Source organism: Drosophila virilis, chromosome 4 (genome assembly GCF_030788295.1).
Source record: "Drosophila virilis strain 15010-1051.87 chromosome 4, Dvir_AGI_RSII-ME, whole genome shotgun sequence".
In the NCBI taxonomy this organism is placed as follows: Eukaryota; Metazoa; Arthropoda; class Insecta; order Diptera; family Drosophilidae; genus Drosophila; species Drosophila virilis.
The window spans coordinates 3395660-3408501 of record NC_091546.1 but is presented as its reverse complement, the minus strand read 5'-3'; the positions used below and the strand labels follow the sequence as shown (position 1 = coordinate 3408501).

Below are 12842 nucleotides of genomic sequence, written 5' to 3'. Positions count from 1 at the left end.
ATATGGTTTACTAATATAAACGGATTACATTCGAGTCACGAATAGCCCTTACCCTAGTCTTAGACAATCTTTATGAGGGATAAAGTAAGCCAAAACTTTGAAAAATGTTTAGGTATAATTTCTAAAGTGCCTTAATATTAATAGCCCCTGCTTAATGATATCTATCTACGCCCCTGCACATGTGGTTAGCCAGAAGAGTTGGCGAGCCAAACAAACAACATTCAAAGTTCAGTTCAGTTCGTGCGAAGAACAAAGTTCATTTGATGAGATGCTGAGATGTTGGCCAATTATATGTAGATAATTGCTAGGCTAGCGGCTTTTTCAATGTGTTAATAATAACGATAATGATGATAGAGATCATAATGAGATTGAAATGCTGATGATGATTTGGTTGATGAGTATGTTAAGCAGTCTCAGCCAATGGCTTGGAAGCGAATCAATCAGGCGCACACAAAGCTGCCCCCCCCCCATTGCAGACAAGTTGTTGTCCACTCGGATTGGTAGTGTAAGGAGGCAGATGTGCTCTTCCTCTTCATTTACTACTACGACTAGTAGTGCTGCTGCTGCTTCTTCTTCTTCGACTTTGCTGACACAGTCAACGGCCGAGCAAAAGCAAAGCTCATCATTATGGCTCATTAGCAAAGCAATTTTTGTGTGTTACTCGCATTTTTTCGCTTGCCTCTCTAGCATCCCGTCAGGTTCTGGTGTGGCATCTGGACGAGTGTTGGTTATATTGAATGCTGCTAATTTGCACATAAGCCGCTTGGGGCCCTCGTGCATAATGCGAAATCTCTTGCCAACAGGCCTTTGCTGGCGCACTAACTAAGCCACCCCATCAGCCAGCCAGCCAGCCAGGCGGGCCGGCAGCCGGGCAGGGAGGCAGGCAAAGAGGCATTGGGACAACGAGGGAGAACCTAATCCAACTGCTTATTACGTGCATGTCTCTGTCCACCAAAAGTATGCCACATACACACAAATAGATAATATAGTTGTGCGACGGTCAACAAAATGGACTCATTTCATCCCATTGATTTTTAGGGCGCAATTCACTCGGCTTGGGATTGTTAGCTCGCGGGCTTAGGCAGGACCAAAAAAATAATTAACCGCAAATGCTTAAACAAAACAAACTGAAAATGCTGCCGGGTAGAATGGGAGCTACGTGATACCCTGTAATCAGGCTTAAGGACTTAGAAGGGCTTGTTCAGAAAATGCTCGGTAGCCAGAAAATACTATTATTTAGATTCTGTTTGTAATTAATTCTTTATGATAAGTATCCAATTTTAATCGCTTTACCCCAACGAACAGCGCTATGTTGAAAAATTATAATGAACCTTATTGGAATTGCATGCGATAGGTTAAACTTTGGAGGGTGTAATAAGTAACTGATACTTTAAAGGTGGTTTTTAAAATCGACAAATCTTACGTTCTATTGAGCCCTAGACTATAACTAAAAAGTCCTTCGATCATTATTCGCGTTATCTACTGATGCTGCTTACATCTGATAAATTCATTATGCGATCAGAGTTACCTTTGCATATAGCTTAGCCATACGCTCTGTTAAACCAATTTGTAATGGATACAGGGTATGCAAAAGGAAGAAGAAATCAGCCAGCATCCGCACAAAGGCGCAGAACAAAAAAAAAACGCAACAAACAGCGTAAAGGGACGATGGGAAATTGGAGTGTGGACTGTTAGCCAACTTGCGGGTGACTTCCATTCAAGGGGAACGGCTTAATGTGCCGGTGAGCGCCACATGCGGCTAGGGGCGGCGGCGGCGGCGGCGGCATGTGTTCATTATTTGGTGCATTAAGAGCAGCAAACGCTTGCAACGTGTGGCCGGGTCCATAGACATGCACAAGCATAACGTTGTTGATAGTCTTTATTGTCTGGCTGTTACAGCAACAACTGCAACTGTTTCGACTTTTAATGTCAACGTACGAATGGCGCGCGGGGCCGGGTGGCTGCTGTGCTCGAGGGTGGCTGCATCCACATGTTGACGTTGGCAACCGCAGCAACAAATGTGCATAGAGACAGCAACAGCAGCGTTGTCCTGTTGTCCCGGCTGGCGCTCATTATGTGTAATGGTTGCTGCAACATCATCAACGGGCCGGCCAACTGCCGTCAGCTGAGGTCCAAATGCCAAGAGGAAGTGCCATGAATGCAACGTACCTGCACATTTTCACATAAAAGGAAAAGCTACTGCTACAAACCCTTGTTTCATTTTTTGTCTCGACTGCCGCAGCCGTTGGCAAAATGATGGCAACAACAGCCATGAAGAACAGGAAAAAAAAAACAGAGTAAATGGATACAAAAACAACTAAATGAAATACGACTTATTGAAATGTTTATAATTATTTAAGCCACAATGCTAGGCAGCCTTGCCCTCGAGCAATCACAGCAAGAACTTATTCGCAAACTCTCCCAATCGATGCATGCGCTTTAAACACTATATTCTAAAATTAAAATAGTTTTTAAGATGAAGATCGCATTCAGATTCATATTTACACTAAATGGATAGAATATAATCTCGAAATTTCATCGGAATTAGTTTTTAGGGCGGTTTATATTCCCATAATTTCCATAATTCCATCGGAATTTGCCTTTAGTATGCATAGCGGGGATTATAATTACAAAATTCCATTGAAATTTTTTTTTATGAACGGTTATCATGGATTATATTCCTATAATTCTGTCGGAATTTGTTTTGAAACGGGTAGTATAAATTTTAATCGCAGTATTCCATCAGAATTTGATTTTACGGCTTATAATAATAAAAATCTATTGATTCATTTAATTATTTGTAAAACTCTTAACAATAAGCTTCCAAATCTTATTCTTAACTAGAGAATTTGTTATTCTCAAATAAATGGCAAGCTTTTCTTAAATTTTCTTTGCTTCTACAACTATATTGATGAAGTTTCATTGCTTACTAAATATTTACTCAAATTAACACTCTATTTTCTTCTTCTTTCTCTTTTGCAGCATGGACTATACCTCGCTGCTGTGCTGCGGTCTGGCTTTCGTATTATATTTGAACACACTTAATGCGGGCTTTGTCTATGACGACAGGTAAGCAGCTAAATCATGACCAACTCTTCACCAATCTTTAAGCTTTCGGGCAAATTTATGTATTTAAGTGAAGAGCAAATACACACACACACACAACTACACACACTGTGAACATCTTAAATGTCTCAAAAAAAAGACAAAAATAAAATAAAATTGCTGAAATTGGGGCGAGTTGCTATGTGGCATGTGGCATGTCTGGTTACTGCAATGGAATTTCACTGGTACTTAAAATCGAATTTCAAGGCACACACATACACACAAATATATATGCACACTTATATATATGGTACACTCGGCTACATAGCACACGCTGCGGCTGACTGGCTGACAAGAAGGCGACTCGAGGCGACTTTGTGCGGCATTAGAGCGGCATTTGTTTATGTGAACCACAGCAACGGCAACGGCAACATCGTTCCCCAATAGAGACAGCGTACGAGCTGCTCTACGGGTTTGCGCTGCTTTCTCTGTCACGAATACCTCACCAAAATCCCACATAGTCCGCCTGCTGTGCGTGCAAAAGTGTCCAGGTGCGCTTCCACAAAAGCAACCGCCCCGCACACAGCAACTGGCTTCAATGATGTTGTCGTTTTGGAAAGCCCGATGACACAGTGACAACAGCGACTCACAGTCAAGCTCCCTCACCCCCCATACAACCCCGCTCTCGTATATTGTGGCGGATCGTATCAGGTTGTCAGTGTGGCTCAAAACAAAAGTGCAAAAACATGCAACGGGCTGCGTTGTTTCAGGCCATTCTATTCAATAAACAACAATTTCTCGACAAATTTCCAGGCAGAAAACTATCGCCACAAATACGACAGCGTATCAAGAAAATCACGCCCGAAAATATTCGACTAACAAATCTGTCTTGTAAAGTTTGCCACTCTCCAGAAAATTTCTTTTCGTTCCCGAATTTCAAAAACGAAAACTGTTTAGGATTTTCAAAAGATTTCGCATATTGAAATCAATTGAAATTTAACTCGCATTACTTTCTCAAAATTGCACCAATTTTTAAGTGGTTCGACCTCAAGATTAAAACTGCATTCAAAATTTTGATGACACAAATTTTTAAACAATTTTTAAAGCTCATTTTCTGTAGAGCTGTTGAACGTTTTAGATACGTTTCTGTAAATCTTTTGATTTTTCTATTTTTCCTTACAGACGCGCCATTTTAGCCAATGCAGACGTCTCTGGTGGATCGAGCTGGCAGCGCAGCTTTGGAAATGACTTTTGGGGCACGCCGTTGACGGACAGCGGCTCGCACGGCTCCTGGCGACCGCTGTGCGTGCTTAGCTTTCGGCTGAACTATCTGTTGGCCGGTGGCTTTGCGCCGTGGGGCTTCCATCTGGGCAACAATTTGTTGCACTGCGTGGCGACGGCGCTGGTGGTGCGTGTGGCACGCACCCTGCTCGCCTCATTCTGGGCGGTGCTGGCCGCGGGCGCCCTCTTTGCCGCCCATCCCATACACACGGAGGCGGTGGCGGGCGTCGTGGGACGCGCAGATGTGGCCGCCTGCGTTTGCTATCTGCTCACGTACCTCAGCTATTTGCGGCACATGCGCTGGCGCGAATCAGCCGATCCGCGACAATGGCTGGCACTGGCCAGCACGCTCCTCTTCGCGCTGGCGGCGCTTCTCTGCAAGGAGACGGCGATAACCGCGCTGCTTGTGTGCGCGGCTTTCGATGTGATGCGTGGCCTTAGTGGACAGGTGGATAAGGTGAGACTGATCCATGCTTATTCATGCCTATCTATAGATACAAAACAGTATTTATCTCATATCCACATATTCCATATTCCATATTCCATATTCCATATTCCATGTTGCTTATTCATATCCATCTCGATTTTTAGCTCTATCTTTAACTCAATCTCTATTTCTATCTCTATTTCTCTTTATCCTTATCAATATATTTATAACTTTGCCCATCTCTTTCTTTCTTAGCAACGTCTGCGTTCGCTGTGCTTTGTGCTTGGCGCGCTATGCTGCAGCGCCTACTATCGCCTGGTCGTAGTCCCTGGGCCACAGAGCGCCTTCTCCAGCGCCGATAATCCCATTGCACGGACCGCCTCGACCTGGACACGACTGCTAACGTTTCTGCACCTGCCCGTTGTCAATCTGAAGCTGTTGCTGCAGCCGCAGGTGCTCAGCTTTGATTGGGGCATGGATGCGCTGCCGCGCGTAACAACGCTCTGGGATCGACGCAATGCGCAGTCCGCCTGCTTTTACACTGTGCTCCTGGGCGTGGCCTGGCGCGGTTGCAAGGTGCTACTGCACAGCAGTGACTTTTCGGATGTGGCAGGTGTTAATGGCGGTGGCTATCCGCAGTATCATATACAAAAGGTGGGGCGCAAGTCGCGCGCCAAGCGCAAGCGACTCGCCAACAACAACAACAACAACAATAACAACAGCAGCAAGTACCAAGCCTTTGAGGCAGCCTATCAGCAGGCGGCGCTGCCCTACGCCAAACAACCCTGCAGCGACTGCAACAACAACAACAGCAATGGCGCCTATGTTTATGGCGATCAGCATCCGCACACACACACACACACACATTCACAGTCACATGCAACACATGCGCCGCATCATCTTGTGTCTTCCGCTGTCAGCCTGGCGCTGCACAAGGCTTTCCGCGGCTCGCGTAGTAGCAGCAGCTGCAGCAACAGTACAACGGCCAGCAACAAGAGCAGCGGCAGCAGCAGCAGCAGCACCAGCTCCAATTGCAGCACCAGCAGCTGCTCCAGCTCCAGCTCTGGTTGCAGCTCCGGTCCCAGCTCCTCCACGGACTACATGCTGGGCGGCATGTCTGTTGCCGCGCGCAACGCTTGCATTCTGCTCATGTCCTGCGCATTTCTCACGCTGCCTTTTCTGCCAGCCAGCAATCTCTTCTTCTATGTGGGCTTTGTGGTGGCCGAGCGTCTGCTGTACCTGCCCAGCGTCGGCTTTTGCCTGCTCGTTGGTTATGGCGTCTCCAAGCTGCTGGCTTGTGGTGCTGTTGGCGCCCGCGCGACCAGGACACGCCGACTCCTGCTCCTGATCGGCTTCAGCGTGCTGCTGGTCGCCTTGTGTGTGCGAACTGTGCGTCGCAACGCGGACTGGCGGGACGAGGAGAGTCTCTTTCGCAGCGCCATTGACGTCAATCCGCCAAAAGGTGAGTAGCAAGTCGTTTTACATTTTGCACAATTTAGCTGCAATTTCTGTTTCCACACAGCGCTGGGCAATTTGGGCAGCGTACTTAGTTCTCAGGCCCGCTACGAGGAGGCCAAACAGGTGCTGCAGGAGGCCATCCGGTACAGGCCCAACATGGCGGACGTACACTTTAATTTGTGAGTATATCAACTAGTTGAGCACTTAGCAGCCATTTCCTCAGATAGACAGCCGGCTGTCGCCTTGCGGGCTAACTTTACACTCGTGAACAAGTTTCTAGTTTGTAGTGACAAACTGAGAGTTGTTTGATTCGTATAATCTCAAGGAACTCTTACGGTTTCGACGAAGTTAACCAATGCTAGTAACTTTCAGGTTATTTGAAGTTATATAACTAATTAGAGGATAATATGAAACTTAAAGAAATTGTAAAATTAATAAGTTTTCAAGAAGGATTTCTTGAAGCTTATTTTTAATATGAGCACTATTGGCAGAAAAATCGAAATGCATTTCTGTCGGAAGATTGTTATAACACTCTAATGACTAAATAATTGATCCTTATTATCAACTAGTTAAATAAAGTGTTTAATTATTTACATTCCAAATTTCGGAGCTTGCAGCAGGAAAAAATGGTTGTATTCTTCCCAACTACGCTCAGTTATTTTGTATTGTGTACCTTGTTAGCTAGTGTTATTAACATGGATGTTTGCCGTTAGATGAGCTGCTGTCCCGCATGACATGCGACACACAACGCTTTAGCACGCTTCAAGTGCTCGGATAAATGGCAGCCTGTTTTCATCTTTTTCCCGGATTTTTTTTTTTTTTTTTTTTGAGTACACGCAGCCATTTTCATTATCTGTGTCTGTGTTTTTGGCCTGTAGCTGGTATGCGCATTTAGTGGGACCATTTTGATGCTCAAGGCTGACTGTCGAGCGCTGCAGCTAGACACTGTTATGGCTGTAATGCAGCTCTGGATGGCCGGGATGCAGCACAATGCCCAACAAGCTGTCAAATGAAGCCCATTTTGTTGTATTCCGCAGGCTCCAAAAGGGTATTTACGCAGCAGCAGCAGCAACGGCAGCGGCAGCAGGGAGCGGAGTTGAGAAAATTCCCTTTTTTTATATGTACGCCTTTTGCAGAACTATGCGCATTTCGTGCTGCTCACTTTTTCATCGCATACTTTTCCCGGCGCTGCTTGACTCAACAAAAGTCCTTCACGTTTCACACTCTAGTCTCCAGGAAGGAGCTCTGTCTTTTTGTCAACCCTCAGCCCAGCAGCCCACCCTATTTGACTGTCAACGTCTGACAAAGTCTGTAAGCGTGCTGCTTTCTCTGTTGTCGGTTCGCATTGCATTTTCACTCATTGCGCATATTTCGCAGCGATGCGACGCGACGAGACAGCAAAGAAAAGCCAACATCAGCAGCAACAACCAAAAAAAAGTCTATGCCATGCAAAAACAACAAGCAACAACAGCAACAACAAGTGTTTTAGTTGCTGCAACTAGAAATAAACACGGCGGTAAGTTGCATTTGCAAGCTGCACGACTGTGAGATACCCATTTTATCCCAATCTTTAAACAACAGGCTGTTTTTTGACTTGTTTGTATACAAGTTTTTGGCTTTACCAATTGTCATAACTACAGTAAATGCTCCTTAAAATAAACGCTTGTGGCAATGGTTTTGAGTATCTGCTTACATTTTATCTATTTTATTCATTGTCGTGATTTATGCCAAATTAGCATCTTTTAGACAGCAAGTCATAGACAGCAACAAAAGGGGTATATTCCCTCACGCTCATTTCCGCCTTACAGGGTATTGAAAGTGGGAGAGCGTATAAAAACTGCACGCGGAGTTGTGCTTTGAATATTCAGTGCGTCATTTTGTATGCTAGCTGTGTTTTTTGTTTTTACCTTTTTTTGTTTTTGTTTTTGTTTTTTTTTTTATTTTTTTATTTGCCGCCTGCGACTCCTGTCGAATGCCTAGAGCGGAGCTGCCGCAGCCTTGTTGCATGCCAGATTATTGCATGCGATTTTGGCGGCTAAGCCGTTCGTCCCCCTCCACTTTGAACAGCGGGCTGCGCTGTTTAATGTCATAGTACTCAAAAGTCAATGGTTCAGAATCGGGTCACATTGCTATGGCTGCTGTCATATCCTGGCTCTCCCGCTGAACAAAGAATACGTGAATTAGCCCCGGGCGCCGAAACCCTTCAATGTCCAAGAACATTAAAGAACAACAACGACAAGAGGGGAAACAGGAGCCACAAACGGCACGCAGGAAGCAACCGCGTGACATGTTTGCCCCACGCTAATCGAAAATCAATGTTGTCAGCAACACAAGGCTGTCCCCGGGGGAGACTGTGTGTATATGTGTGTAGAAGGGCGGGGAGGGGTTGTAGATGCTATTTCCTGTTTCGCGCTCAAAGGATAAACAGCTGTTTGCACATACTATATTATTTACTGCGATCAAGCCATCAATAGCAAATGCTAGCGGCATTCGTATTCGTTTGCTTGACTGATTACCGAACCCCCCGACCCACCCTTCACTCCATGAATATCCTGTACTCTGTCATGGAGCTGCTCTTGTAGCATGCAAGGACAGCCCCATCCATCTATTCAGACAGACGTTTGCAGCTGCTGCGAGCCAAAAAAAAAGCACGCGAAATTCTTTATATTACCTGTATTTGCCGAGCATAAGGCGTGGTAGGAAGGTTGAAGTTTGGAGGTAAATATATATTTATATATATACATATATATATATATGTTTATGTCAGGACACAGGGACTCAATGGCATACCATGTAGAGTGCGCTACGCAACCAAACACCAAACAGCGATACCTGAAATCATCGAATCGTGTAATTTGATTTCTTATACAGTTGCCGAATGTACTAGAATTTGGGTGCGAAATTTCTTATTTCGCGAGGTGAGCAAAGGTGTACACATATACCTGAACAGTAACTAAATTATTATAGCCGTGTGTGTGGGAATTAAGGTCTCACTAATGAGATATATATCGAAGGTCGCCGGTGCGAATCAGTATATTATAGAGGTGCCATAGAAATGATTGGTCAGAAAAAAAGAAATACTTCAACCAGACGCAGCTTTGAACAGCAACTAGTTCCCATCTTTTGCATTATTATTGCATTTATTTATATTATTTTTTGTCGGAGAAAGCTGCAAAGGCGCCTGCTTAAAAAAGCAACTGCATTTGGTGGCCCAACTAATTAGATAAATCTGAGCAATCTTAAGTATGGCTCGGGCTGGCCCACTTCGTCCTTAGCACTCGTTGCGCCTTTCACTTGACGCGTTGACTGTCAAATACTTGACAGATTTCTAGGCGCCTTCAAGTGGCAGCCGCCTGCCGCAGGGCGCTCTAATTAGATCTCGAGTTGGGGGCAGAAGTACGCGACAAGTTCAGCAGCCGTCAATTATATAATGGCAACGCTTTCGCTTTCGTTTTCTCTTTCTAATGCGCTTTTTTTTTATTCACTTGCAGGGGCATACTGCATCAGAATCAACAGGACTACAAGTCAGCCGTCGAGTGCTTTCAGCGCGCCATCAAATTTCGGCCAAGTCTGGCAGGTGAGTGCAAAAACTATTTTATAACTTTAAATATATAAACTACTTTACTCATAAACTTATATTACTTCCACAGTTATTTGCCACAGTAGCATAAATAAACAAGCTTTTTCCACAAATACTCTTAGTATAAAAATCAAAATTAAACGAAGTTTGTACATATTCTCGAAGTACTGTATATACTAAATACACAAGAGCTCTATGCTATTCGTAACTATATAGCTTCCCATAAATGTATACCATCTACTCTTAGTACTCGAAATTGATAAATATACATAAAGTATTCAAACGATTTTACTCAAAGTACTCACACCAAACAAACTATTCTGTATAGGAATTTAGGAATTGAGTCGAACTTCTTAATACTCATGCATTAACTACTCTTTTCCCACAGTGGCCTACCTCAATCTGGGCATATCATTCATTGCGCTGGGTAAGCGTCAGCAAGCCATCGAGATACTGCAAGTGGGCGCCACGCTGGAGGGTGCAACAGTGCGCGATCGTAGCGCACACGACCAGGCCAGAAGCTCAGCGTATCTGCAGTTGGGCGCACTTTACGTGGAGCAGGGCAAGCTACAGCGCGCGCTGGCCGTCTACCGAGAGGCATTGTCCTCGCTGCCGACGCTGCTGCAACAACGCGAGGTGCTGTATCAGCGCATTGGCGATGTCTTTGGCCGACTACAGCAATGGGACGAGGCGGAGCGGCATCATCGTGCCGCACTGGAGCTGCAGCCCAATCAGGTGGCGGCGCATCTCAGCTACGGCATAACGCTGGCCAGAAATGTAAGCAAAAAGGCTGTTTGCCAGTTGATGCTATTCATTTAGCTGTCTTTTCTCTCTGTAGAGCAGTCGCGCCTCGGAGGCGGAGATGTGGTTCAAGCGCGCGCTGAAACTGGCGCCGGAGCAGGCCAGCGTGTATCACCATTATGGTGGGTTGTTCAGCACGGTTCCCAATCTATTTATGGCTTTCATTTGTTTTTTTTTTTTTTTGTATTTCGTGCCACCTTAGCTGAATTTCTGGCGCTGCAATCACGACATCACGAGTCCGCCGTCTATCATCGACGCGCCGCGGAGCTGGCACCCACGGACTATGCTCTGGTGGTGGCAGCGGCCACCTCACTCCGCCTGCTCGATCGCAAAGTCGAGGCGGAGCTGTGGTATCGCAAGGTGAGCAAGGATCTCTATACTATGAGCCCGAACTGATTTTAATAGAACTTTCTTAACTACTTGCTCCAGGCTGTCGCGCTGCGTCCGAATGATGCACACGCTCACACGAATCTGGGTGCGATATTACATCTGCTGGGACGGACGAGTCATGCGGCGGCTAGTTATAAGGCGGCGCTGCGACTGCAACCTGGAGATGCCATAACGCTCGGGAATCTGGCCAAGTTGGGTGTGACGAATGTTTAGTCGATGCCAGAGAGAGGTAGCGGCAGATAATAGATGATAAACAGTTATTTTTATATATGCGCAGCAAGCCGGCTACAGCCGTTAGATAACTCTACAGAATTTATACGAAGGACTTGGATACATATATATATATAAAAATTATGTATATCATTTAGCAGCAGCAGAAGGATCAGCATGTAAATAACCCAAGAGAGGCGACCAAAGAAAGTCAAAAACAAAAAATTGCAAAAGAGAATTTAAGTGGTTCGATGAACTAGAGCAGCAAAACAGAGGGTATGCAGCAGTCGATACAGAGAGAACAATAATTAAACTACCTAATTGTTAAGTAAAATTCGAAAATTCGTATATCGAAACCCGGTAACCGGAAAGCAGGTGCTGTACAGTGAATATAGCAGTAGCAAACTATCAAAGCAAGTCTATCGAAATATCGATAGACCGATAAAACCCGTATCGAAAAACAAAAAATACATTGATCGTTTAATGTCGATATATCGATTACAAAATAATGTTAGATCGATAACAGCATGATATCGATAACAAGAGATATCGAACTTTTGTCAACTTTATGTGCTTAATATGAATGTAAATTATTGTAAATATGCAAAACAAAACATGAAAACAAACTCAAAATGATATATTATTACGATTATCGACTATATATATATATGTATGTATATGTTTGACTGTATATGGACTATGCCTAAACATTGTGGTGGCTTCTGGACGAGCCGAGCGGCTCGCAATTCGTTTTTTTGCGTTATGTGTACATTTTAGTTAAGCGAATACAGAATATGAATGTAAAAACAATATACAAATGTCAAAGGAAAGTAAGTATGTATATGGGGACAAGGAACAAGATGAAGCATACATATATAATTAAAGAGAAAAACCTATTTGAAAAACATAAACAACAAAACTGTCGCATTTTCAATAACTCGCACTGCTTAAAGCTGTTTGGTTAAGCGCTAAGCAGCGCTTGGGCCATGATATGCCCGATGAGGCGCGCCACGCCCTCTCGTCCAAGTGGAAACATTGAACCCATAATTGTGACCACTTTGCCCAGAGCACCACTTACCCAGGCAGCGCGTCAACTATACCCAAGGCAATGGAAATATTTTCAGTGCTTAACGGCTTAAAATGCCACCCAACGCCCGTCCATCTAACCAGCTACCCAGCCAAGGATCCACCCAAGTACAAACACAATCAGTGTCAAAATTTTTTGGACCGAGAGTCGAAGTCGAAGGCGAAGGCGAAGACGTTGTTGCAGCTGGCGCTGGAGCATTCGAGAGACTTAAGCCTCAGCCTCAACCACAACAAGAAATAAAGCGTTTTGTGTCTTATGCCAGCTAAATCGCAGGATTATGAATTACAATATACTTGACTGCCAGGACAACTGGCTGCCAGGACCAAAAATCCCACCAGCTCTGGTCTTGCAGTCATAATATTGCCACAGCTAATGCAGCCGGCTAAATGGCTGCTGTTGCTGCTGCTGGCTTGCCAACTGTGGCTAAGGGCAGGCTTTCGAGGGGCCACGAGATGCTGCAAAACGATAAAGGTGATGACTTTTGACATGCAAAGGCAGCGCGTCTGCAGTTGCCGGCAGCGCCAATTGGTTTGGCAAGTCAAGTGGCGGCTTGTTTGTTGCTG

General features: G+C 44.9%; 1 protein-coding gene across 2 annotated transcripts in view; it reads left to right on the top strand.

Moving 5' to 3' along the window:
• The window catches only part of Tmtc2 (Transmembrane O-mannosyltransferase targeting cadherins 2), a 52064-nt gene extending 39970 nt beyond the window's left edge, over positions 1-12094 (top strand). The window contains exons 3-11 of one of the 2 annotated variants that reach the window (XM_032438186.2): positions 2983-3069; positions 4228-4783; positions 5009-6215; positions 6276-6390; positions 9703-9788; positions 10180-10568; positions 10630-10714; positions 10795-10952; positions 11022-12094. In XM_032438186.2, coding sequence (XP_032294077.1) covers positions 2983-3069; positions 4228-4783; positions 5009-6215; positions 6276-6390; positions 9703-9788; positions 10180-10568; positions 10630-10714; positions 10795-10952; positions 11022-11195 — 2857 coding nt within the window. In that variant the 3' untranslated portion in view covers positions 11196-12094. Of the gene's footprint in view, positions 1-2982; positions 3070-4227; positions 4784-5008; positions 6216-6275; positions 6391-9702; positions 9789-10179; positions 10569-10629; positions 10715-10794; positions 10953-11021 lie in introns of those variants that run through there. The other variant, XM_032438187.2, reaches the window with a different exon arrangement.
• Positions 12095-12842: the final 748 nt, after the last annotated feature.